At 31.3% G+C, this 27103-nt stretch overlaps 2 protein-coding genes and 1 long non-coding RNA gene across 4 annotated transcripts; 1 reads left to right on the top strand and 2 right to left on the bottom strand.

Annotated features, from left to right (window-relative positions):
- Positions 1-10634: 10634 nt before the first annotated feature.
- LOC149889757 (uncharacterized) lies at positions 10635-11300 on the bottom strand. 2 transcript variants are annotated; one of them, XR_016452254.1, is made up of 3 exons: positions 11050-11300; positions 10853-10898; positions 10635-10769 (listed from the first exon to the last, which is right to left on the bottom strand). It is a non-coding gene; the product is annotated as an uncharacterized LOC149889757 (long non-coding RNA). The 2 variants fall into 2 exon arrangements; XR_016452255.1 differs by having other exon boundaries at positions 11176-11239.
- A 29-nt stretch (positions 11301-11329) lies between these two features.
- On the top strand, positions 11330-13880 carry LOC149889756 (uncharacterized). Its single transcript, XM_090086513.1, has 2 exons — positions 11330-11559; positions 11628-13880. The coding sequence occupies exon 2, from the start codon at positions 12674-12676 to the stop codon at positions 13412-13414; it is 741 nt and encodes a 246-aa protein (XP_089942639.1). The 5' UTR covers positions 11330-11559; positions 11628-12673; the 3' UTR covers positions 13415-13880.
- A 10477-nt stretch (positions 13881-24357) lies between these two features.
- LOC149889755 (uncharacterized) lies at positions 24358-26633 on the bottom strand. The gene is made up of 2 exons (XM_090083679.1): positions 25207-26633; positions 24358-25154 (listed from the first exon to the last, which is right to left on the bottom strand). Exon 2 carries the CDS (start codon positions 25137-25139, stop codon positions 24399-24401), a length of 741 nt encoding a protein of 246 aa, XP_089939805.1. The 5' UTR covers positions 25140-25154; positions 25207-26633; the 3' UTR covers positions 24358-24398.
- Between the last annotated feature and the right edge of the window lie 470 nt (positions 26634-27103).

Genomic DNA, 27103 nt, shown 5'->3' with positions numbered 1-27103 from the left:
TTAACTAGATCTAGGATTGCGTGTTCAGTTGAATATTGTTTTTGGAAACCGAATTGCTTTTTATTTAGAATTTTATTTTGGATTAGGTACTCATACAATCTGTTATAGATTACTCTTTCGAGAAGCTTAGAAAAGGTAGGGAGTACCGAGATAGGTCTATAGTTATTAATTAAGTATGTTTCACCTGATTTAAATATTGGTACTACTTTAGCTACTTTAAGTTTGTCCGGTACAACTCCTGTTTTAATCGAAGACTTAAAAATTTCATATATAGGTTTATTTATCGTTGTAAAGACATTTGCCACTACCCTACTACAGATATCATCTATACCTGGAGTTTTATTTAATTTTAAGGAATTTAGAGCAACATTAAGTTCTTGATAGTTTAGTTCTTTGTAGCTTAGTTCGCTCTGGGTATCGCTTAGGTATGATTTGAAAGAGTTATTAGGAGACTTAATTTTCGAGGCAAGATTAGGGCCAATGTTAACAAAAAAATCGTTGAATTTTTCAGCAATCGTATTTTTGTCACTGTACACTGTATTGTCAATGACGATTTGAGCAGGTAAGGTATTTGATTTAAATTTTTTGTTCCCAATTATTTCTTTTATAGTATTCCATGTTTTTTTAATGTCACCTGTTGCATTTTTTATTTGATTCGAGTAGTAAATTTTCTTCGATTTTTTTTTTATTTTTTCAAATAAATTTTTGTATTGTTTGTAAGTATTTAGATTTTTTTCATTTCTGTTTTTTAAATACTTGATGTAAAGTCTTTGTTTTTTTTTTGAAGATTTTTTTATACCTCTGGTAATCCATGGACATTGTAAGTATTTTACTTTTAATTCTTGTTCTACAATTGGGAAATAATTATCGTAGTGCTTTAAGAATATTTCTATAAATTCATTATAAGCAGAGTTGGTATGCCCAAGGTTGCAGAAACAGATTACTGTTGCAGAAACAGATTTTTTTTTAAAACTCATAACCACAGTTGTACAACATAAAATTTATTGTACAACCGACGTTAAGTTGTGCAACTTACACTAGAAAATGTTTCCATTATAAAACAAAAATGTTGTGAAACTGTTGTACGCCATTCCTACAACTATTGGAAACCAAGCTTTAGGTTTATGGTCTCTCGAACTCCCATATCCGTCACAGTCGTTTGATAGCGCTATGTTATTGTACACATGCGCAGATTTTATGGAAAAAAAAAATTAACGTTTTCAAAATGGTTACGGCCCTTAGCAACGAAAATAATTTTTCCCTAGAAACCAAGTAATTGCATATTCTCCAACATAAATAAATTTTTTTGTTGCTGTTTTAATTTAAATTAGTTTAACGATAACCCAGTTCTGTACTAAAACACATAAAATATTTTCACACTGGTTATCAGGTTACTTTGGAGGAGTTTGACCAAAATAAGGTTTTTACAGTTTGCTTTTCTTGAGATAATGATATTGACAGCACAGGTTTTACAATAAAATTAAAAACCATTATTGAAAATGTCACCATTTTGCATCTATAAATGTTATGATGATGATTCCGATCAAATCCATTTATCAACATGTTAACCTTTTTGCAAAAATTTAGACTCAAACTATGACTAGTTAAGAAGAAATTATTGTTTAAAAATGCAGTTAAAATTGCATATTAATTGCTGACTCTGCATGTTTATGGGCACATTAATAGTTTTTTATTTATTTATGCTGAAAGTGTTTTCATAGTACACATAGGCACTGGAAGTGTTTAAATACTGGGGGGGGGGGGCAGAAATGGGTGGGGCTCGGGGAGGGGTACCCCTCCATGAATGGGGCGTTATCCCACTGAAATTTTTTTTTGCATAATTAACCCTGCTAAATGCAGGTTTGTAATCCTTTTTAAATCATTATATTTAAATATTTGGTACAAAACAAAATCTTCCAAAAACAATTACAGTTACTGTAAAAAATGCCCGAATACAAATGAACGTTCACGGGTTTTAGCCACAAACTCCTCCATGAGTGCTGTAATGTCAACCTTGTCTAGGTAATCTTTGTTAATGTACATTAAAGCGAGGTGATTGAGGCAACACCGGGGGCAGAAGATATCCTCTGCCCACAGTGCAGAAATGTTGGGTGGGTAGTTGCCCATCCTGCACCCTATGTTCCAGCCCCTATGATTGTACATGTATTTGATCAAATATTACACTGAAAATTAAAGGATCAACAGTTTTAGTTTTTATAGGCCAGTACCACTTTAAAGCAGAACAATAATTCTATAAAAAACAGAACTTAACATTATCATGTTGTCAATGCCACATTTTAAAAAAATGCTTACCATTTCCTTTTTCCTCTCCTTTAGAAAACCAAGTTGAGGGAAGTAAACTGATTTAATATTTTCCACACTAATTTCCATTCTACTAATCAGGATTATTTAGTTACCCATTTCCATAGCAACATTCACCAGCTGTATTTTTTCATCAAGATTAAAAATAGAACTTTGAAGGTCTGACAGTTGTTTTTGCTTTGATACAAATTCATGATATTTTTCAGGACAGATGCTGCGATTATTTTTTAATACTCCTTCTGACACCATTAAAATATCCAATTTCATGGGCTTCTTCAAACATGTTGAAAAAACATTTAAAAAACATTTAATGTCATTTAAGATTAATCCATATAACAAGGTGCAGAGTTGGTAAAGAAACCTAGATATAAATGTATGTGTATGAGTTATGATTTTAAAAAATTTAATTAACTTTTAGTGACATTGTACAGCAAATCAATTATCACTAATTAAAATTGAGTTAAATAAGAGAAATAATTTTACCTGATCTAGAGGTACCTTCAAAATTGGTTCTGTTATAACTTTATTGAAATTTTTTGCATTTTTCTTGAGATCCTCATTTTACAATAATCTTTGATAAATGGTTTGAAGACTTTCAAGTGTGCAACATTCTGTTTCTCTTCTTTCTTCTAATGCCGAATTTCTTTTAAAATAACTCATCTGAAGCTCCTGAAAATACCATAAAACTCATAATGCACAAAAACTCATAATGACCAAAGATAAATACTGTAATGTTGTTATCCCTACATACATACATACAAACATACATACATATATACATACATACATACATACATACATACATACATACATACATACATACATACATACATACATACATACATACATACATACATACATACATACATACATACATACATACATACATACATACATACATACATACATACATACATACATACATACATACATACATACATACATACATACATACATACATACATACATACATACATACATACATACATACATACATACATACATACATACGTACATATATATATATATATACAGTACTGTGAATATGTTTTAGACCACTTGCATAATTAGACGTATTTACAACTTTTTTCCTATATAATTTTTTTAAAGCGTACTTAAGTTTAATAATATACAAGAAAAGTTGAAAGAGTATATTATTTTGAATAAATAAACAAAATTGATGAGAGAACATGAGGGATTTGTTTGTTTATTTATTAAAGCGATGTGTCATAATAACTACCGACCAAGCGTTCATCTAAATAAGAAATAAAAATAAACTGGTTTATAGTGATTCGGGTTCATACTCCTTCATTTTTTGTTTTTGACATTATAAAGTGCAGTGATTGAATGAATTTAGTACAATAAATATGGGTTTTGGTACATTTTTAAAAAATTGTTATTTTTTATGAACACAGTTAGACAAATCGTTAAAAATAATTAAACAAAGTTATTAATTTGCATTTTTAGATAAATTATATATTAGTTTTCATTTTTAAATGTTCTGTTTTGCATTTTTAGATTAATTAAATGGGTAAAGTATCTTTAATAGAGAGACAAAAAGTTATTGTGCTTCACGAAGAAGGTTATTCGCAGCGCCAAATTTCGTCCAAAACAGGATATTCAAAGACTGCTGTTACAGAAATCATTAAAAAGTTTAGAGAAACTGGCTCCCTTGAAAATAGAAAGAAAAGTGGTAAACCTCCTAAGCTAACAAAAGATGACAATAAATATTTAAAAACACTTTCTTTAAAAAATAGGAAAAAAACATCAACCGAGCTGGCAAAAGACATTAACACAGCAACTGGGAAAAATGTCAGCTCTTCTTGTATTCGACGATACCTACTCAAATCGGGATTAAGAGGGTGTGTTGCAATTCGAAAACCATTATTACGGCGTGGTAATAAAGAAAAACGACTTAAATATGCAAAACAACACAAAGATTGGGCCCAAGAAAAGTTTAATCGGGTTCTGTACACCGATGAGTCCAAATTCGAAATTTTTGGATCAAAAAGACGCCAATATGTTCGAAGAAGAATTGGAGAAGCCTATAAGCCCGAGTGTTTAAACCCTACCGTTAAACACGGAGGAGGCTCTTTACAAGTTTGGGGCTGTTTATCTTCATCTGGAGTAGGTGACTTGATCAAAATAGAGGGGCGACTCACCGGGGAACGTTATGTGGATATCCTAAGGCACCATGCTGTATCATCCGGAATGAGACTAATAGGTCATGATTTTATTCTGCAGCAGGACAATGACCCAAAACATTGTTCCCGAGTGGCAAAAAATTGTTTAAATAAAATTGCAGAGGAAGGAGTACTAGAATTGATGACCTGGCCTCCCCAGAGTCCAGATTTGAATATAATTGAGCATATATGGGATTACCTGGACAGAAAGAAGGTTGAACATGCTCCCCGAAATGCTGAAGAATGTTTTGAAGGACTTCAAAGAGAATGGCACAACATACCCGAGGAATTTATAACTAATTTGTATGAATCTATTCCCCGGCGAATATCGGCTGTGATTAAGGCAAAAGGAGGACATAGTAGATATTAAGAGTTTTTTATGAAGTTTGACATTAAATAGTTTGTTATTGTTCCATATTTTTGTGTGAAATACATGTGTTTTAATAAGTTTATAATATAGAACTACAAACTTAAATATTAGAGAAGAATTCTCCGGGATTTTTTGAAAAAATGTAAGTGGTCTAAAACATATTCACAGTACTGTATATATATATATATATATATATATATATATATATATATATATATATATATATATATATATATATATATATATATATATATATATATATATATATATATATATATATTTAATATATGAACTTCAATAAATACGAATTCTCTCAATACTAATTTTTTATTTTATCTAAGATATTTTCGCTAGATTATTGATACTAGCATCTTCAGCTTTAATTACAAATATTATTAAATTAAATTACAAACAAACATTAACGGTAATGTCACTTTTTAATGGCTTCTTTAAACTTCGCTTTAGTTGGGCTTCTTTAATATTTCGTAGGTATAAAAAGTATGGAGTCCAGAATTGCGTTTTTACATATTGACCGTCATGCAACAAAATTGAGAGTTCACAAGACTTACGCAGAAACGTGTTGAGGCAACTTAAAATGCTTAAACCGCAAAAAAACAATAACTTAAATTATAAACAGAGGGAAGCATTAAAACAAATAAAAGAGGACAAAAACATTGATATATACTCTTTTGATAAAGGAGCAGGCTTTGTTAGAATAGAACACAACAAAGCCATTGACAAAATTCGTCAAGAGATTGGCAAAACAAAGATAATTAAAGAGGACCCTACCATTTCATTTGCTACTAAAATTAGAACTTACCTATCAAAATTGAATAAAAAAGGGCGATTTACCAAAAAAGAATATGAAAGTCTTTACCCAAGCGACCCAGTACCGCCACGTATGTATGGTGTAATTAAAGCGCACAAACCGGAAAAATCATACCCTATGCGATTAGTAGTTTCAACCATCGGGACACCAAGTTATGGAATATCACAATATCTAGTAAATATATTTTTACCAATCTTAGATAAAAACATAACAAAGTTAAAAAATTCGTCAACTTTTGTAAAAACAGCTAAACTTTGGAAAATATCAAATGATGAAATACAAGTATCTTATGACGTTGTCAATTTATATCCATCAATTCCTCTGGGAGAGGCTACAAAAATTCTTCTTGATATGTTAGAGCACTTCTCAAATTTAAATAAACTAACAAAACTAAGCGTTTCAGAAATAAAATCACTAATAGAACTGTGTTTATATAAATGTTACTTTTTATGGAATGAAGAAATTCATGAACTTGTAGATTCAGGTCCAATAGGACTTTCACTCATGGTAGTACTTGCGGAAGGTTTCCTGCAATTTTTTGAAAATAAAGCAATCAATATTGCGCTTCATTCTAATCCACCGTTAGAAATAAAATCGTTTTTCAGGTACGTAGATGATAGCCACGCAAGATTTACAAATAAAGATAATGCCATCCGTTTTCAACAAATATTAAACAGTCAACATCATGCCATCAAATACACAATTGAATTGGAAGATGAAAATAAAAGATTAAATTTTTTAGACATCCAAATAACGAATAATCAAAAAGGTAAATATGATTTTAACATACATCGAAAAAAAGCAATAACAAATATTCAGGTTAAACCCAATTCAAACCACGATCCAAAAATCTTGGAAGGAATATTTAAAGGATTTATTCATAGAGCTTTATCAATTTGCTCTGAAAAATTTTTAAATAAAGAAATCGATTTCCTAATAAATGTGTTTGCTGAAAATGGATACGAAAAGAAGAAATTACAAGACCTTGCAAATATTGTTATAAAAAAACGACACTCAAATAATGAAATAGTTTTATCTAACAACAAAGCAACTATGCCAACTATATCACTACCGTGGATCCCAGTATTATCACCAAAACTTCGAAAAATCATTAGGAAAGCAGGTTACAGGGCAGTCTTTAAATCCAGTGCAAATCTTAAATCTTTGCTAACTTCGCGCAACAAAACAAAACTACCATCAAATAGCCATCCCGGAGTATACCTAATAGAATGCGAGTGTAAACAAAAATACATCGGTGAAACAAAAATGAAAATAGCAACAAGAACAAAACAACACCAAAAAAATGTTTTTGAAGAAAAATTAGAACAATATGCAATTGGCCATCATAAAATTAAATGTTCAGGTAATATAAAATGGGATCAAGTAAAGACGCTAAAAGTAGAACCCAAAAAATTTGAAAGAAAAGTTCGAGAGGCAATCGAAATTCAGTTCAACAAATGCGGACCTAAAAATGGAGGTATGAATTTAGATGACGGTCAATATGTAAAAACGCAATTCTGGACGCCATACTTTTTATACCTACGAAATATTAAAGAAGCCCAACTAAAGCGAAGTTTAAAGAAGCCATTAAAAAGTGACATTACCGTTAATGTTTGTTTGTAATTTAATTTAATAATATTTGTAATTAAGGTGGTCCTATACCATTAAAAATGGAAAATTTCAAATTTTTTTTTTTTACATAATTTTGTGCAAAATTTATACTAGTTTAAGTTTTTTTAATAATTTTAAATAAATTCAGAACACAAGTTGGTATATTTTTAATTTTAAACAAAGTGCTGACATTGTTTTGCGTAGTTACGCCCCTAGCAACGTAATTTTTAAAATTAAAAAAGTTTCCTCTGATCTTTTTTACCCACTGCTAAAATGAATGTTTGAAAATGTTAACGCTGCATTTTTAAAGTATAGTTTGCCAACTTTCAAACTCATTTTTTGGCTATACTTTGCAAGAACAAAACTGTATCAACCTTGTGCTTCATTTAATTTGTTTGAATTTAGTAAATTGGTACTGCAGTTAAAATTTTGTTATGGGTTGAAGAAAGTCAGGTTACAAACCTTTAAAAAGAGTATTTCATGGAAATCGATTTGTAGTTGCTCCACCAAAAACAATAAATAATTCAATTCCTACTTCAGAAATCATTATAAATGAAGCTCCATGTTCAGCAAGTGGTTTAAAATTGAAAAATAATAACGTGAAGGAAGCAGATTTGAATACATCTTATTTGCTAATAGACTTTAATATTTTGGCAGAAACAATATGTTTGTATTCAGTTTGCCCAGAATGTAATCAAATGGGATTATGTACTCAAAATTTAACAACAGAAAAGAAAGGATGGGCAAATAAACTGAGACTTTCCTGTACTTATTGTCAATGGAGTAAAAATATTTTTACCTCTAAAGAAATTATTTTACCAAATAAAAGTGGTCAAAAATGTTTTGACATTAACACTAGATGTGTTATGGCACTTCGAGAAATTGGCAAAGGTCTTGCATCAATTCAGACCTTTTCGCGTGTACTAAGTTTAACAGATCCTATAAATCTCAAAGCTTATAACGAAATTAACAACAAAATGTTAGATTCATACATGACTGCTGCTAATGAAAGTATAACCAGTATATGAAAGTATAAACTTTTATGGACCTAAGTACCGATAGTTTATTGATTAAATGTTTGCATGGAATGACCCAGAATGTCAATGAATCACTTAATGCAATGATTTGGTCTCGATGCCCTAAAAATTAATATTGCAGTCAAAAAATAATTAAAATTGGTGTTTGTTCAGCAGTTATTCATTTTAATGATGGATTTAATGGGCTTCATAATGTATTTAAATTTTTAAACATTACTCCTGGAGCTTCATTTTGCATAAATGGTCCAAAACGAGATTTATGTAGAATAAAAAAAGCTAACAAGAAGTCAAGTAGTTCCTATAAAAAGCAAAGAAAAGTTTTAAGAGCTAAAAGAAAGGGTTTTATTGATGAACAGACAAACACAAATGACTATGAGTCTTATATAACTGGAGCATATTGATTTTTTTATATGTGATGTTATTTTGATACTTGTTATTTTCTATTTATTTTCTTATATTTGTTTTTCTCAGTTTTTGATTTTTGCCTATTTTTAGTCACCGTTTCCAGAATAAAATCTCCTAGGTTTTACAATTTGACCTAAAAATTTCCCAAGTTATTTAAGTTTGATCTACAACCTGAACTAAAATGAAAGTTTTTTACTTTGTATTTTTTGAAATTTTGATATAAGAACTAACATAACTATAGTCACTTTTTGATATAAATGGTCTTTTATCTATAAAATATAAACTACTCAATAAATTTTATTGATTTTAGTTCAAATTGTTCTTCATAGTAATAAAAAACTTTTTGTAAAATTTTATTTAATAAGTAAATATGGTTTAAAAGTTATTAAGGAAACAGTAATTGGGGTATTTCGGGTCCCAACATGGTTTATTAACCCCGTAAAAAAACTTTTTCAAATTTTTTTGGTTTTTTTACTTTTTTTATACCTGGGCATCCTATTATATGCAGTAAAAAGTGTTTTAAGGTCAAACGTCAGCGACACAAGTTTGATGGTATAGGACCTCCTTAAAGATGCTAGTATCAATAATCTAGCGAAAAGATGCTAGTATCAATAATCTAGCGAAAATTTCTTAGATAAAATAAAAAATTAGTATTGAGAGAATTCGTATTTATTGAAGTTCATATATTAAATATATATATATATATAACTTGTTTCTCTTACTTACACTTCATTCTTTGCAGGTCTTCTATTTGATCTTGGTATCATGTCATGGCTGTTTTGAAGTTGACTCTGTAGTCCTTTGCATTAAAAAATGTTAAAAATGATAATTTTTTTTTACTGTTTGATTTAAAGTGTTTATAATCTGGTTGCTCATCTTAAAACTTTCTCCACCATAATCTCCTACAATTTTAACTTGAATATTTTTTTACAGGAATGAGCTTATGATGTAAAAGACCATTACAGCTGCATAAAAACAAAAATATAAATAATTTGGCAATTTTCAAAGATGTATATATTATATAAATCTTATTTTTATGCTGTAAGCTACACTAGCAGTATTAAAAGTTGCTTTAATGTAAGAGTATAGCATATGTCATTTGCATATTGACATATGGTAAATTTGCTAAACTAATTCTTTTTCTAAAGATTTTAATTTTTGCTTAGGTAACTTTAGACCTTTCTAGTGGATCAAGATGTATAAGAATATGTGTAGATAGATCTTTTACATAATCCCAAGTTGCTAGATTTATTTCAAACGTTCCATTCTCTTCTTTGTAAAATGTGAAAAGAGTATTTTCAACCACATTTTCATCTCCAGACCAGGTTTCAGCAACCATTTAGAGAATAAGAATTTGTAAACAACGCTACCCGAGAAAAAAAAAACCCGCTAATCCTGTTAAGTACTTGATAAGTTTCCTTCTAAAACTTAGTAAGTTCCTAACGAGTACTTACTAGGAACTTAGTAGGATTAGCAAGTTTTAGTAGGAAACTTAGTAGGATTAGCAAGTTTTAGTATACTAAAACTTGCTAATCCTACTAAATTTCCTACTAAAACTTGCTAATCCTAATATGAAATTAACTAAAAAAACTATTAACTTAACTATTAACTAAAACTATAGTTAATAGTTTTTTCAGTTAATTTCATATTTTATTTTGGTTTTACTGAATTATTTGAGTAAAGATTTCATATTTATATTAGCAGGTTTATTTTTCAAGAAATATGTATATTTAAGTAAAAACGTAAAAATAATTATTTTTCAAATTTTACTTAAACATAGATAATTCTTGAAAAAATAACCCAACAAATCTAATTTAACTAGTTGCCTTAGCAATGAGGACGCTTATTTATAAAACAACAACAAAAATAACAAATAATAAAGTGTTAGGTTGTTTAACTTGGACATTTAGAAAAATATAATAAACAGCAATGGTCAGTTCTTTTGGTAATTTCGGAGGTGCCAGTGGAATAATTGCACCCATAAGATTAGTCTTGATCTTTAATAACTGTATCTATAACGAAATTTTAAAAAATATGAACGTAATTCAACAATTTAATAACATATATTTTCCATAAAAATGCATTCTTAACTCACCATAGTTTTAGAATGATGAAAAGGTTTCATTATCATTTCTCCATAGCTATAAAAATTAAAAATATAAGTGTGTATATATATATATATATATATATATATATATATATATATATATATATATATATATATATATATATATATATATATATATATATATATATATATATATATATATATATATATATATATATATTTACATATATATATGAGACCGTCAGCTTCAAAACCGGCCCTTTGACATTTTTTTCGATTTTGAATGAAGCACGCCAAATGCTTCGTAATGGCTCGCACTATATTGAAAAATTAAAAAAATGATGCAAAACCTGTTCAATCCTATAGTTTTTACTATGTAAAATTCAGCAAATGGTGCAAAACCGGCTCTTTTTGTTTGCGCAGCTGCTTCAAAACCAGTTTATTATTTCAGCCAATAGGAAAGCACTTATCATACCACGTGATCACAACAGCTGATATTGAAAATACTTTCGTTTTTAATGCATTTATCCTCTGGAAATTGCAAATTCTTCGTGATTTGTTTTGTAAGTAATAGAAAAAGTAGAAAATATTTATGAAATATTAACTAACTAAACATTTACAGACTTTTTGCGATGGAAAACGATCGAAAAGTAAAAAAAAACAAGCAGACTGCAGTCACGCAAATGCGTGGCAGACCCCGAAAACACAAAACGAGCAAGGAAGAAGAAAGCTAGGTATGCATTACTGATGAAGTATTATTTTTAATTATGTTTATTAACTTTTAACTTCTATTTTTCTGCAGGTATTCAAAGAAGAGTCCACCAAAAATCCCTTCATGCAAGCACAAATTGGGTGCTTTCCAATGTCACTGCCTGTCACAGAGTGATGTCATCACTTTCAATGAGCGATTTTATCAAACAAGTAAGAAAATGGACCAGAACAACTTCATTTTGAAGCATTGTTCATCCCTACAGCCGAAACGTGTTAAAGGTGAATCAAATAGGAAAAGAGAATTTACTGTAAAATATTTTGTTACAAAGGCTGTCTCTTCCTCTATAAGAGCACCAGTTTGTAGGAAAACATTTTTAGGAATATTAGGCATAAAAAAACATAGACTGCTTGGAGTTATCAGTAGATATCACAAATCTGGTACTTCAGCCAAAGAAAGTAGAGGTGGAGACAGGAAAGCAGAGAAGTTTGTTGAGAAAAAAGAGAAAGTAAATAAATTCATAGAATCATTTCAAGTTAGTGAAAAGCACTACTGTAGGTCACACTCAAAATGTAGGCAGTACTTACCAGCTGAACTCTCAACTGCTGCAATGTAGAGGATGTATAACAAAAAGTGTGATAGTCAATTAAAAGTTACCAAATGGTTTTTTACTAATATATTCAATACGGAGTATAATCTAGGTTTTGGGACCCCTAGAGTTGACATCTGCTCTGCATGTTCTGAACTTAAAAATAGAATCAAAAATACAAAAGATCTCCAAGCCAGAGAAAAAATAGTTTTAAAATTAAACATCCATTGCCAAAGAGCTGATGCTTATTTTTGACAAGCTGAGGGAAGAAAGTGATGACCTTGTTACCCTCTCATTTGATTGTGAGAAGAACCAAGTCTTACCTAAACTATCAGATCAAGCTGCATATTATAGGAGGCAGCTCAACTTTTATAATTTTAAAATTGTAAAAGGGAGCTCTCATACATACACTTAACACTGAAATACACTTAACAAAGAAAATATTGATTAACAAAGAAAATATTGATTCTCACTATTGGATAGAGGGGGAGCAATCAAGGGATCAAATGAAATTGCATCTGCTCTTTAATTTTCTCTGAATAATTTAAGCATGTCTAGCAACATAAAAAGAGTCAGATTGTGCTGTGATGGATGCCCTGGGCAAAATAAGAATACAGTAATGATTGGTATGATCAGTTATTGGCTCCACAATAAAGCTCATCCTCATATTCAAACAGTGGAACTGGATTTCCCAGTGACAGGTCACTCCTTTATCCCACCAGATAGGGTGTTTGGCACCATTGAAAAGGTCATCAATAAGAAGGAGATCATTGTTAGCCCCAAAGAGTATGTGGAGGTCATTGAAAAACATTCTGCAGTTTTCCACTTAGGAGAAGATTATGAAATTTTTGATTGGAAAAGTTATTTGAAAACAGTTCTAAGAAATAATGTTTCTTGGCATTTCAAAATAGCTAGTTGTAAAAGAATCATTGTGTTAAAAAGACCAAGAATTATTGAGGTGAGAGGTGAACCTTTTTATACAGTAGAAGTTAATGCTTTTAAGTCATTGACCAAGAAAGGTAAAAATTTTAATTCAATTAATTTACCAATCATTCATTCACAAATTAAAATTAACCCGAAGAAAATAAAGGATGTAGAAAAGTTATTGAACTCTCATTATGGTGGTGATTGGAGACAAGATCAAAATCTTGAGTTTTACAATAAAATCATACCTAATGAGGAAATAGATGGCATTGACTCTGATCAGGACAGTGAATCAGAAGAAAATAATGAGCTGTGCTGTGGTGAAGATGGATCATCTGATGTTGATGATGCTGATGTTAGGATTTAGTAATTTAAATTTTGTGAACTTGAAACTATTTTATTGTAAAGAATTTCTTATTATGACATTGACTTGCCTTTTTAATGTGTTTTTTAAGGTGCATATAAAAAAAAGAAAGCTATATAATTTTTGTCTTGCTAATTATTACATAAGTAAATTTAATCTTTTAAATGTTGTTCACACATGTATTTGTGGTCTATACATGTCCAGCAGAAATTTTATGTACACCATAAATTTATTTAATAACACTATATTGCAAGAACCATTATAAATTTCTCATTAATAATTTTTTCCGTGTTTTGTTGCTTCTACTATAAAACCCAGGTAGCTAAACTTATATGACATGTGATGCAGGTATTTCTTCAATTTTTATGACCACTAATAATTAGTTACGTTATTGCATTTTAATAGAAATTTAATGCATGGCAAAAATTATTTCGAAATATATTTAACTTTTTAAAAAACATTAGCGGGCTATCCTGCTAAAAAAAGGGGGGGGGGGGGAGAGTTTTCTAAAATTGTCCATAGATGGCGTAAATATACTGAAAAGCGTGTGAAATCGCGGTGGACTTTAAATAACCATGGGTTCCAACGAAATTAATCACAAAACAATTGAAATTTTATTAAAATGTGCAGTGGCTGGATCAAAACCGGCTCTTTTTTGAAAAAAATGCCCTTTAATTAAATATTTCTATTCAATGATTATCACAATTACTGATATTCACATAGAAAACCATTTATTAGTGACTAAACATGAGGTGTATATGTTTTTTTTAATTTTTTTATTTGCACAAAAAAAAAAGTGTATCCTGTAAAATTTGCTTTAGTGCAAAGGGCCGGTTTTGAAGCTGACGGTCTCAATATATATATATATATATATACTCACTTATATTTTTACACACACACACACACACACACACACACACACACACACACACACACACACACACACACACACACACACACACACACACACACACACACACACACACACACACACACACACATGATATTTAAACATTACATAATTACATTGGTAGGGTTGTTTTTTAAAAAATTTTATGTAAGTGAAAATTGCAGTAGATACTTATTTGAAAACCAGTTTTAACAAATTACAAAAAAAAAGTTGTTAGGTTGTTTACCTATCTTTTAAAAAAGTAAAATGAACAATGGTCATGACCAACGAATAACTTACTACATAACTGTAGGTATTAAAATTTTTTACAGGGGCCAATTAAATTCCACTCAGAATATGTCAACTGTCTTCGTCTGTTATTCAAGCAAATCTGTATTTATAATGAAATATTTAAAAATATTATTGTAACTTGATATAATTGTAATAAAATATATTTTATAATAAAAGAACTTATTTAACCTAATTTTGGAATTTTGAATAGCTTTTCGTTATCTTTTCTTTATTTGATATTATCTAAATCACAAAATGTAAATGCTATTAAAAAACAAAAATGTTTAAAATAAAAATTCATGTTTGAATTATGAACTTTTTCAATAAATTTAATTTTAAAAAAAAGGAAAATTTTATTTACAGTTATTCGAAAACATTTAATAATTGTATCAAAAATAAAAATATTTATGTATATGTATATACATACACTCAAAACATTATTTAGATATGTAAGTGTATGTATATACATATATTTATGTTATGTATATATATACACTCATATATGTATGTATATGCATATACATACACTCAAAACATTACTAGTTCCTCATTTAAATTCAATATGATTAATGAATAATTATGCATAAGTACATAACATATAAAGAAACAGAAAAATAAATGTTGTAATATATATATATATATATATATATATATATATATATATATATATATATATATTACGACATTTACAACAAAAGTTCTAATGTTAAGTAAATGTAAAACTAAAGTATAATTTTATATAAAATATAACAATACTCAATAGTTTTATAGTTTGTTTTAACAAGAGAAGAAAATAAAAATAATGCTATATTTACCAGTAAAATATATTCTGCAAGAAAGTGATTTTAATATTGATCAATTTTTAATGTCTATATATATATATATATATATATATATATATATATATATATATATATATATATATATATATATATATATATATATATATATATATATACTGTTCAGTAAAAAGGAAGAGTTAGATTGTAAACAATATAAAATCATAAATAAAGACAAGAAAAAAATCAGAAATAAAAAAAACACATCACCATACGTATTACTATAAATAAGAAAATGATAGAATTTGTACTACAGAAGATGCTAGAAAGATACAGAAAATGCTAGAATTTATATCGAGTTAAAATTAACATTTAAAACCACATTATAAATCATTAACAAACAACTCATCAATTTAATAGCAAGCCACGCAATCGTCCCCAAATGTTCTTGAGCTTTTCCACTATAGAATTAGAAAAATTAGTCAAACTATTGAATCTGAAAAAGCTGTTTCAGAGCTGATTTGACTTCCGCTTGAATAAATAAAAGCTGGCGTATAACATTTAAAAACTCGTTTTTATTCTTGTTTTATTCTCGAAAACTTACTAGGAACTTACTAAGTATTTCGTTTAATCCTGGTAGGTACTTAGTAGGAACTTACTAGGATTAGCAGGAAATTCATAAACGTCATCTGCAGATGACGTTTATGAATTTCATTAGTCCATGACTAATGGGAAACTTAATAAGTTTAGCCGTATTAAGCGAAAACTTACTAGGATTAGCCGTATTAGCAGGAAGTTAAACAGATTCCTAGTAGAGATAAAACAATCGAGGTCGATGTGTTTCGAAGTCGAAGTGGAAGCTTCGACGTCGCAAAAAGTCGTGTGTGAACGTGTTTCGAAATCGTTAAAAGTTGTATGAAATTTATTTAAACGGTTTTCAAAATCGTATTACTTCGAATAAAAAATATTTTCGCGGTTTTCAAAATCGTAAAAAGTTGTATAAAATTTAATTTGACGGTTTTCAAAATCGTATTAGTTCAAATAAAGTATATTTTCGCGGTTTTCAAAATCGTAAAAAGTTGTGTAAATTCGAAAATGACATGTTTTAAAACTATTTAAAATTTCTAACGGCTTTCAAATTCACTTCCAAAAATTTAACTGTCTTCGAAATCGTTTAAGTAAACGAAACAAGTGCATACAAAAAGTAAACAAACGAACGTCGCGTGACTTCGTTCAGGTTTTAAGCTCAATGACTTCAAGTTCAAGTTTAATGACTTCAACTTCAAGCTCTATTAGGAAAAATTTTAAAGTGAAGTAAACTGATAAGCCATATTTTAAGCTGAACTTGTATGTGGCTGTACTGGTACTGTAATGCTCTTCCCTTCTTTTCTCCTAGACTCCTACTCTATCCCTTAGATTTGGAAAAAATCACAATCGATGAGAAGCTAACTATGTTCAGGTTCAAAGACATCGTTATAAAGTAAAGTGAAGTGATAACTGGTTTGGTATATGCTAGCAATCTCTGCCCTTCTATTTCTTAATAAAAAAAATTTGATGTATACACTGCAGTAACATTACAGAAATACAGAATATACAAAAGATATGCTAAAACCCTTTCATTTAATAATCATTCTAGATTTCATAAATCCAATTTCTTAAACATGTGAAAAAAGTATTTGCATATTATCGATTACCTAATCTAAAATAAACCTAGCATGCTACTACTAGGAAATGCCGATTCCAGCGCATTGATACCTTTCCTATACTTAAGCCGACCTTTTTTGAGGTATTAATATCTTGCCAGAAGCTGCAATGAAGTAGTAGAAAAATGTTTCTTTTGTCGTAAGCTATTCCATAATGCTAAAGAGTTGATCACAATCCATAAATGTAAAAGAAGGTTTTAGTTTGTAGTGTCCAATGGCTAGGGTATGTATTCCATCTTGTAAGATGTGTCTTTTGTCGTCGTTAGCGCTGAGTGCGACTTTGTTGATTTCTTCAGTGTAGACATTGTGAAGATGAGATCGGATAACATTCATGGTTGCAAGCTTTTCTGTCTTGTTCATTAAGCAGTCGTAATAGTCTTGATGAGTGATGCGATTTTCAACCACACATTTCTGAATACCTTTGCATTTTTTGTGTTCTTTTTTTTCATTAAAGATCTCATAGGAGTAGAGTTTCGGTCGAAGCCCAACAAACTCTTTAATTTGTTTTCCAGCAGTCTCGTCTTTGAACATTCCGATAACTTTTTTATTCAATCCCACTTTGAATCCAACGTTTTGAATGGCAGGATGGTCTTTTGGAAATTCGCTCGTGTCAAATTTTTCAAGTACATCATCGGCAATGTCCTGATAAAAATCTTCCGTTTCGATTTCGTAAAACAGAGAGTCAGTATCAGTCATTAACAATTTCAGCTTATCCCCGTATTTAGGCTTCATGTATTCATAGCGGTGTTCAAACATGAGAGTCTTGCTCAGGTCGAGGATGCTCATTCCCAAGAAAACAGGTTTGTCGTAAAAGACATTTGTTCTTTTCATGTGAACTGCGATTAGGTTTTCATCAAAAATGGTGTTTCGTTCATATCGAGGACTTTTGGATAATTTTAGAGCTTCTTTTTTCGTGGTAATGAGTTTAACATCAACGCGTTTTAGAATATTCTCCATGGTCTTCCCAAAGACGGAGTTGTTCATAAGCTTGAAAAATTCCTTGTCAGATTCATTTTCAGCTTTTGCTCTTAATCCAGTGTTGAGGTCAATGTATTTTTTCATAAAAGTTTCTTCTTCAAAGGTGATACCACGATGAATTTTGGTAATAACTAATCCCATCCGTTCATAGAGTTTTAGGTTTTCATGATGAACGACGTATTTCTCCTTGTTGTTTAAATTAGGGACCAGCTTATCCACTTTTCCAATAGTCATTCTTTCAGGAGCCAAAGGATAGTCATTATGATCATCGTGAAGCTCGTCAGGGTAATCCAAGTCCACTTCGAGAATGCAAGGCATGGATTTCCAATTGGAGAGTTCATCCTCAGCCATCCATCTAAATCCTCTAACAGGAAGAGGCTTACACATAGCCCATCCATACAAATTGTTAGCATCCAATTATTGGATGAATTTCGATGGTTTGGAAGGATCGTAGGAATCACCCATGTATTTGTTATTGGCAGTTCCATGTCTGTTGGAGATCATGCTGATTCCACCACGTACACCTTTTTGAACCATGTTGAGCATATCAATATCGGTTAGAAGTTCTATCACGACTTCAGTTTTCTTTAACATAGCGTCCCAAGCCAAACCAGGAGAGGTGTAATACCAAAGGGGGTCAAGGCCGTAATGTTTCAAGCAAGTGTCTCTGAAATCTTCAAAAATGTCTGCAAGTATCAGCACGTCGGACACGTTGTACAGTTCATGATAGTTTTTAAAGGTTTTACAGCAAAATACATCCCAAACGTTTTTCGCATGCGCATAGTCTTCATCTTTTGCTGATTCATCTTTCAGTTTTGAATGGAATGCTTCAATAGGAGGTAATTGCGTCTCTGAAAACTTATCAATCGAGTCCACCCAGTCATAAGGGTAAATCCCTTTTCTCCTTATCAAATCAAACTGTTTCTTTTCGGGATAATATTCAGCTACGTTTTTGCACTGATTATCGGTGAGATTTTTAGATAGTTTGTCTAAACCGAAGGGTAAGAATCTGAAGCTGTCAATAAATCTCAATTCTTTCCACACTTCTCGAAGTCTTCCTTTCTTATCGATAAATTCTCTCACTTTGATTTGTTTAGAGAAGCTGATATATTTTTCTTCATTGTTGGGTATGCAATTGAGTCTTCCACCTAATTTCTTGATGAACAAATGGCTGTCGTAACATGACAAATTATGAAGGACGATAGGTATGAATTTTGGAAGTTTATAATTCAAGTTGCATTTGTTATGAGCAGCTCCACGATACTTTCCGGTCAAATGACAATGGTCTAAGACTTTATCACCGTCAAGATCCTTATTGCAAATATGACATAGGGTTGCATCCTTAAAATTCTTTTCATCCTTATCAGTAACCACTTTCTTTTTTACTATATCAATCTTGTCGAAAATCTTTGTAAGGTTTGCTTCAAGCATATTTATGAACTTTTGAGCCACGTCGTCATCATCACTTTCAGCTGTATACGTTTCAAGCTTTCCCTTGTAAACGATTTCATCAAAGCATTTAATATAATAGACGATAGAGCTCGGAACATGCTTTTGATATTGTTTGGTATACGATTGCTTTGAATCTGGCGCGCAAGTGTTAACAGCCTTGGTGAAACTTTCAAAGTCAGCATATACAACGTATGGAACTTTCATACCCTTTTGATAGTTTTTAAATTCAACAGTTGCCCCTTCTTTAGGAAGATCGATTCTCATTGGAGCGTTATCATAGCAGTATTCTTGATGTTTTTGGAGCTTTTCTTCTTGGTTATAATCTTGCATGCACCTTCTGCAAAAATATCTTTTGTGTTGATGTTTCGATGCTGAGGAACCAGCAAACCGACTGAAATTTTTAACGAGACAATAATGTTCTGTGTCTTCGTTTGTAATATACAACAAATCAACACAGTGGTTTCGGTCAACAAATTCAGATATTTTCAAAGGGTAAGGTTTTTTATTTTCATACCCAAAGACGTTAATGCTTATAGTTGGGTTATTCTTTTCAAACATGTCTATTTTATGGTAATTCACAGGAAACTCCATCCCATCCCAGTCTAGCTCTTCAGATTTTAGAATCAAGTCTTCATCAATTCTTTCGTTGTCTCTATTTTTCAGATTCAACGCTCGAGTAACCGACCATTTAAAGCATTGATTGTCCTCGTTTTTCATGTTGATGATGGCATTTTTGTTTTTCAGATCATCAGACAGCTTAATATAGGAAGAACCGCTGAGAGGTTCATAATCAATAAAGTTAATGTCCATTCTTAAAATCTTAGATATAGTGCAATTAGATCCTAAAGCATTGTATTTGACACTACTTTCCAAGACTTTTTCTTCCATCTCACCCATGAGTGTTCTTACATCTGTAGCTGCTAGAATAATCTCTGATCTTGATGAAAACTTGCTTCCCGAGTCACTTCTTCACCAGTCATGATGCTTACAGATTTCATTTCACACGTTAAAATAATTCTAACCTTTGTGTTTCTTTCTCCTTCCATGACATTGATAGCAGACTCTCTCACCAAATTAAAAAAGGATGCAATGTCTTGGTATCGAGAAGAAGGTCTATAAGAAAATTGTCTAGCAGCATGCTCTGCCGAATGTTCAGTCAACTTGAATTTTACTTTATAAGGCTTTGACACGGGCTGATTATACACTGTTCTTAATACAAGTGATTTGATAGACTTTATCTTTTCATCGATTTGTTTCACTGATTCGTTTACCTTCTTCTTGACTACTTCAGGAACGTATGGATCTATCCATTCTTTAATATCATTAAACTTAGTTGTAACATAGGATGCTACACTTTTTGCAGCTGCCGTCAGACTTGAAAATAAACCAGGTCTTGGTGCTGGAACCGGTCTAGGTGTAATAACGTTTGTTGAATCGATAACCGGTGTGTTAAGAATAGAGGGTTCATCTCTTGTCATCCTATTTTGCAAGAGAGTAGAAGGTTCGAATGAAATCAAGTCGTCAGACCTTGGTCTTGGGGCAGGCACAGGTCTTTCAGAACCAACAACAAACCTTACTTTTGTCGGTTTTACAGAAACTTTTACAGGTGGTTGAACAAACCTAACCACGCTTTCATTAACAGGCAACGGTCTTGCCTCAGTCGTTCGTCTACGAATAGCAGGTCCATACCCAATGATAGGTCTTGTTGTTTTAATAACCTCAACAAGATCTTCCCTAGTCATTCTGGTATAGCCTTTGATAGCTCTTTCTTTAGCATCCCTTCTTAATGATGCCATTGATACTTTTCGATCTTTAACAGTTTTACTTTCCATTTTTATTACGGAAAGATTTTTCTTTATGTCACTTTCAATTTTTCGCTCTTTGGCGGTAGTTTTTGCTTTTTTCTTTTTAGCATCAGTTTTATCACCCATTTTATTAAGGGAAAGAAAATTTTTTTCGATGCATTCAAGTTTTCGCTCTTTAGCAATTAAATCTGGTTTTAAAGAATAGATACTCATTTTTATTATACTAAAATTTTCTTTAAGTCAATTCAATTTTTTTAAATCTTGGCACACTTTCAGCATATTTTCTTCTTCGAAAAGTTTTTACCGTTTTTTTAATTCCCCGCGAAAAGAATTAAAAAATAATTTGGAAAGACGTGAATATATATTTTTAATATCTCTAATATGTTCAGTGATTTTACGACAATTATTACGTCCGCTAGCATTTAGTTTCCAATTTGTCCCGATCAGGAATTTATTACGCAGATAAATGTCTTCTTTTATATTTCTGATCACTTCTTCAAAAGGTGCCACTTCAACCATTTCTTTGAAAATGATTCGATGTTCCTTTGGAAGTTTTCTTACGTTTTTTAGAAATTTAAGCAAACTTTTTGATTTAGCCGTATCAGAAGTTGGCTCAAAGCTATCATCAAGAGCATTTAAAAGATCATCCTTTTGCATGCTTTCCATCTTTTTATTTATGCCAAGAATTTTATTTAAGTCAATTTTTTAACATGTTAAAAGTTAAAAAATCAATTTTGCTGCTTTTTACGTTTTTCAAGCTTTTCAGAATTTAAAAATTCAATCTTGATTCCATTATCCACCTTTCCATCTCGATGCTCTAAATATCTCCATCCACGTCCAGTTCCTGCCATCGCTTTGTAAAGAGACTTGTATTCTACCACCTCACCCGTTTCAATGTTGGTTATTCTCACAGTGATGGGTTTTTTCTTAACAAAACTAAGCCATTCCCATTTTGGATCAACAGGTTTTTTTTCTTTTGGAGGAGGCTTTACTTTTTTTTCTTTTGCTCTTTCTAAAATCTCATCTTTACTGATCAAATTATTTTCAACCGCAAGCATCGTCAACGTTATTAAATCATGTGCTGTTTTACTAACGCCGTTTTCATTCAACAAATTTTTCAAATACGATGTTGTATATCTCATTTTATTATAACAAGATTTTTTTTAAGTCAATTCAAAAATCATGATTCTTTAGAATGTTTACTAATGACTGGTTTTGTGTTTTTTTATTGCTTTCACAAGCTATCCTTTTTCATTTCCGAGTAACCTTTTATCGCATGGCTTTTACCTAATTCACGCAATTCTTTTACCGTTTTGCTATCCATTTTTATTCAGATTAAAAACTAATAAACAGCAGTCATGTTGGTTCCGTCTGAAACAAATTTAAGCAGTTAGTCAGAAATAACCACTGCAAAAATAACTGTATTTGCAATAGTTGAAGTTCGAAATTTAAGGTTTACCACTAATTCAGCTGTTTCCGACGTCATTCTTCCTTTTTGCTTGCTGATATCTACAAAGAACAACGGATATAATTTTATATATTCAAGCAAGGACAACCCAGATTGACAAACAAGTTCATTTGTGCCGTAATATTTTTCATCAAAAGAGAACGCATCTGAATAAGCCATAACCACTCTCTTTTCTCCAAAGTTCAAGTCGTAATTGTAATTTGGATACTTTATTCCATTAACAGTCACGTAAAAATTGCTAACATCACAATGGTCGAATAGTGACGGATTGACTGTTTGACTGGAATTTCTGTTTGTCTGAAGTCCGAACAAGATAAATCTTGGAATGCTTTTGTCAGTGACTCTTCCAAGCGACCAGGTAAATTCTGTTTGACCGGCTGGAATAAGCTGTCTTTCACATTTGTTTGATTTATAAGCCACTTGAATAGGAATTTTTTGAGCTATTAAATTCATGAAATCAGTCTTTTTCGAAATATCCAATTCAACGCGAGGCATATAAAGTCTGAATTTTTTAAGGTTGATCATTCCTACACTAACGCTCTCCGCTCTATAAATCGCATCATCACATTCTTTCTTTGTAAAGGTGATGGTATGCCTAAACCCATAAACAACTTTGTCATAGGTTTCGCAAAATCCAAAAATGTGCTTCAACGGAATTTTAAACGAAAAAGCTCCAACGGATGTAGTGTCTGCAAACAAGTGGTCTCGTCTAACATTGAATCCTGAATTTCCAACAAGATTTGACGTATCCATATACCACATTTGCTTTAATCCATCAGCAAACTGAAATCCATAAGGATATTTCATCAATCCAAGTATGGTGGTGGCTGGACCTGGATACATCACTCTTTCCACTTGCTCTCCCGACAAGTCATAAGTCACATCATTAAACAAATACATCAAAGCGTTGTTCACCAGTGCAATGTTGTCTTTAGCATCGTAAAATGTTCCATCGCTCTTTTTCAACACTCCTTCAATAAGAATATAAGCCTCTGATGGTACTGTTTGAATCGATTGGCAGTCAATCTCAAAAGTAATCGTGCCTGAAGAATTTAAATCGAGATTGGTTGGAAGGTACTCAAAAAAATCAACTGTTTCAATACCAATATCATACTCTGGGTTCTCAGTAACTCTTAATCGCTCTGTACTTATCATTTTTTATATAATAAAAAAAATTATTTAATTCATTTAAATGTCTCTCATTGCAAGTCATCGCAACAAAATGCTATCTTCATACTATTTTCATGCCCTGCCCCATTTTCACCAGGTCTTGGATTCGAATCGCGTTCTTTTTAGACATTTTCTTAATTTGAATAGGTGAACCAGTCTTTAATTTCTCAATGGTCTTTTTACCTTTATCAATAGCTACATCTCTAGCAGTGGAAATGGCTGAAAGGGCTAACTCTGTACCGGCAGATTTTGCAGCTGTAATCGCTTCTTGTCCAATTTTACTTGCAGCAGCATTTTTAAGCAAATTCACTGTTGCTTTTGACACACTTGAAGCAGCTGCTCTTTTTATGAAATTTTTAATCATGTCTACAATACCACCTCCACCAACAACGTTCTTTTTCACATATCTTCTTTTGTTCACAATGAGCATTTTTTTAAATAAAACAATTTTTTTAAATAATTTTATCAATAGTCCTCATTAACGATTTATATTCCTCTTTATTAATCTCCCCCTGTCTCAACAGCTCATCGCAAATAGCAACAGCCACATTTCTTGACTCTTTATTCCCAGCATGCCATGCAGCTACACTCAATTCAAGCTTTTCCACCAACGCATTAGGATCACCTGGAAGAATAATGACACCACGACCTTTTTTACCTTTTTCAATACGCATCATTTTTTCCCAAATAGGAGCAATAAGTTGTTGATACTTTGGTCTTCTTGATGATTTCGGTTTATGCGGTTGCGAATCAGATCTTATAGCATCACTATCCATTAAAATTTTTTCATAATTTTGCAAATCTTTATCGGTATAGCTCTTTGGTATTGTTAATTCAGTCATCAGTTCCCAAAGGCCTTTTGTTCCTTCATACCTTTCATCACCAACAATGATAACATTTCCATCTATTTCAACCTCCATTTTTCCAATGTACATTTTATCTCCAACTTTGTTCACTTCGAAAGGTCTTTTCTTTTTTTGATCGACTGACAGGCTTTTAATCATCTTTTCATTGCTTTCAATCAGAGGCTTGTTCAAATCAGTCTGAAGATTAGCATCTGAAATGTTGTCATTCACGCTGTTCTGATAAATCCTCTTTCGTCTATCATTAATTTCTTTCACAATTTCATCCCTTTTATTCAGGTCTTGTATTTTAAAGAAAAACATCTTTTTAAAATACGTAGAAAAAAACATAAATTGGTTTTACGACTACGTTGATTCTTTCTTAAAATACGTAGAAAAAAACATAAATTGGTTTTACGACTACGTTGATCCTTTCTTAAAAAGGTTATTGAACGTTTGAATCGCATCTTCTCTTCCTTTTTGAATCAAGTTTTCTTTAGTAACTTCATCTATTCCGTTTTTGGCTTTGGTTCGTATTTCCTCCATCAAGGATTTAAATTTTTGAAGCTCGTTTAAAATCAATTGAAACTCTGAATCGTTTATTTTTCCATCCATCAACGCTTTGGAAATGTGCTCGCTAATCGTATTCAATTTCGACTCTGCCAACACTTTGATCTTTTCATGCTTCTCCGCTTTCAATGCCAGTTTTTTGTTAACCTGTCCTCCTACAATGGATAAAAAACCCATGCCAATAGCTACACCTTCACACGCAATTGCTGCAGGACTAGCAATAATGGTTGACAAAAGCCCTATTCCAGTCGCACCTAGTGCTATGCATAAGGCTTGCATCGTATTATCCACATTCGAAATGATTCTAAACACGCGATGATACTTTTTGCTTAGATGAACTCTCTTTGCTTTTTCACTCTCTATCTCTTTTTGGATTTCGCTTATTTTTTGAAGGCGGTAAACATGTCCTTCTTCATCTGCAGGAGCTGATGGAAGAACTGGATAAAGTTTATCATTCAATATTTCCATTTTTTATTAATAAAAAATTATTTTAAATCAATGTAATTAATCTTACAAAGTTTTTCTCCTTTTTTAACAATCACGTCCTGTTTGCTGTTACTATTCACGTCCATAATAACATCATCTACAGACTCTGAAATAATAACTTCGTTTTTTCTATAATTCAATTGATCAGTAATTTTATTCATTAATGTTATCACTGCAATACCTTTCTCCAAATTCAGCCCAATGGATAAAGCTATCATTGTATGTGAGAGAGCAGCAAATTTAATGTCTTTCTGGGCAAAAATCTCATATTGTTCGTTAACGTTGAAATAAAGTGGATGATCTAACGTTTTCGTAGACATAATAATGTTGTTCGGTCTTCTTTCCTCCAACTCTCTAACCCTCTCTTCCAAAATTTTTAATTGCAAATCCAAACTGTGAACTTCTGCTGATACAACATTTCTAAAAAACTTGTGAGGAGCATGCATTTTACATATTAAAAATAAATTTTTAGATCATTTTTGCAAACTTAACAATTCATTATTATCTACCCATGAATTAAACGAGTCTGGATATCCCAACCATTTGACTAACGACTTGCTCTTGGTTTTGCGAATGATTTTTTCAATTCTGAATATGTCTTGATGCGTCTTTTGCATCTCCTGCTCGTAAAAGGTGCCTTGAATTTCTTCACCGTTAGCGTCAGAGATTTTATACGTGGACGGATTCGTATACTGAACTTTTGACACTGTAAAAACCTCCTCTGTCCATCTCGGTGTATACCCCTTTTCAAAATGAGACTTCTTTTTTACAATCCGCACTTGATCACCCATGAAGAATTTTGGATTTGCTGGTAATGTTTGATCCTTTCCATACAGATTCCACCATACCCTACCTTTATTCTTTTCATCGCTAGCTTCCACTGGTGTCATTTTGATAGAAGAGTGCTTTGTGTTGTTGTAACTTTTTACCATCTCATCTAATACGTCAATGTATTTATTAGTGTTGTTGGCTGAATAATATTTAAACATTCTCTCTTTCATCGTTCTGTTCCATCGCTCGACAACACAACTTTTTTCCTCGTTTTCAGTGGAGTATAATTGTACACCTAAAGCTCTCACATGCCTGTTGTAAAATTCTTTTCCTTTATCCACCCACATTTTGACACACTTTCTCTCCTCAAATATTTTGCTTAGAGCGATAGCTACATCAGGACCTGTTTTGCTTTTTAACGGAACGATCCATCCATACTTTGAAAACACGTCGATCACCATGAGTAAATATTTTACGCCGTTGTTGAA

This window comes from Hydra viridissima, unplaced genomic scaffold, assembly GCF_058129835.1.
Source record: "Hydra viridissima isolate aposymbiotic clone 2 unplaced genomic scaffold, HvirCarnegie_v1 scaffold_4, whole genome shotgun sequence".
NCBI lineage: Eukaryota > Metazoa > Cnidaria > Hydrozoa > Anthoathecata > Hydridae > Hydra > Hydra viridissima.
This window is presented reverse-complemented; position numbering and strand designations above follow the sequence as displayed.

Excerpts from the sequence above, each read along its gene's own strand:
- LOC149889756 (XM_090086513.1), top strand. The coding sequence starts at position 12,674 with ATGTCTAGCAACATAAAAAGAGTCAGATTGTGCTGTGATGGATGCCCT.
- LOC149889755 (XM_090083679.1), bottom strand. The coding sequence starts at position 25,139 with ATGTTTTTTTCTACGTATTTTAAAAAGATGTTTTTCTTTAAAATACAA.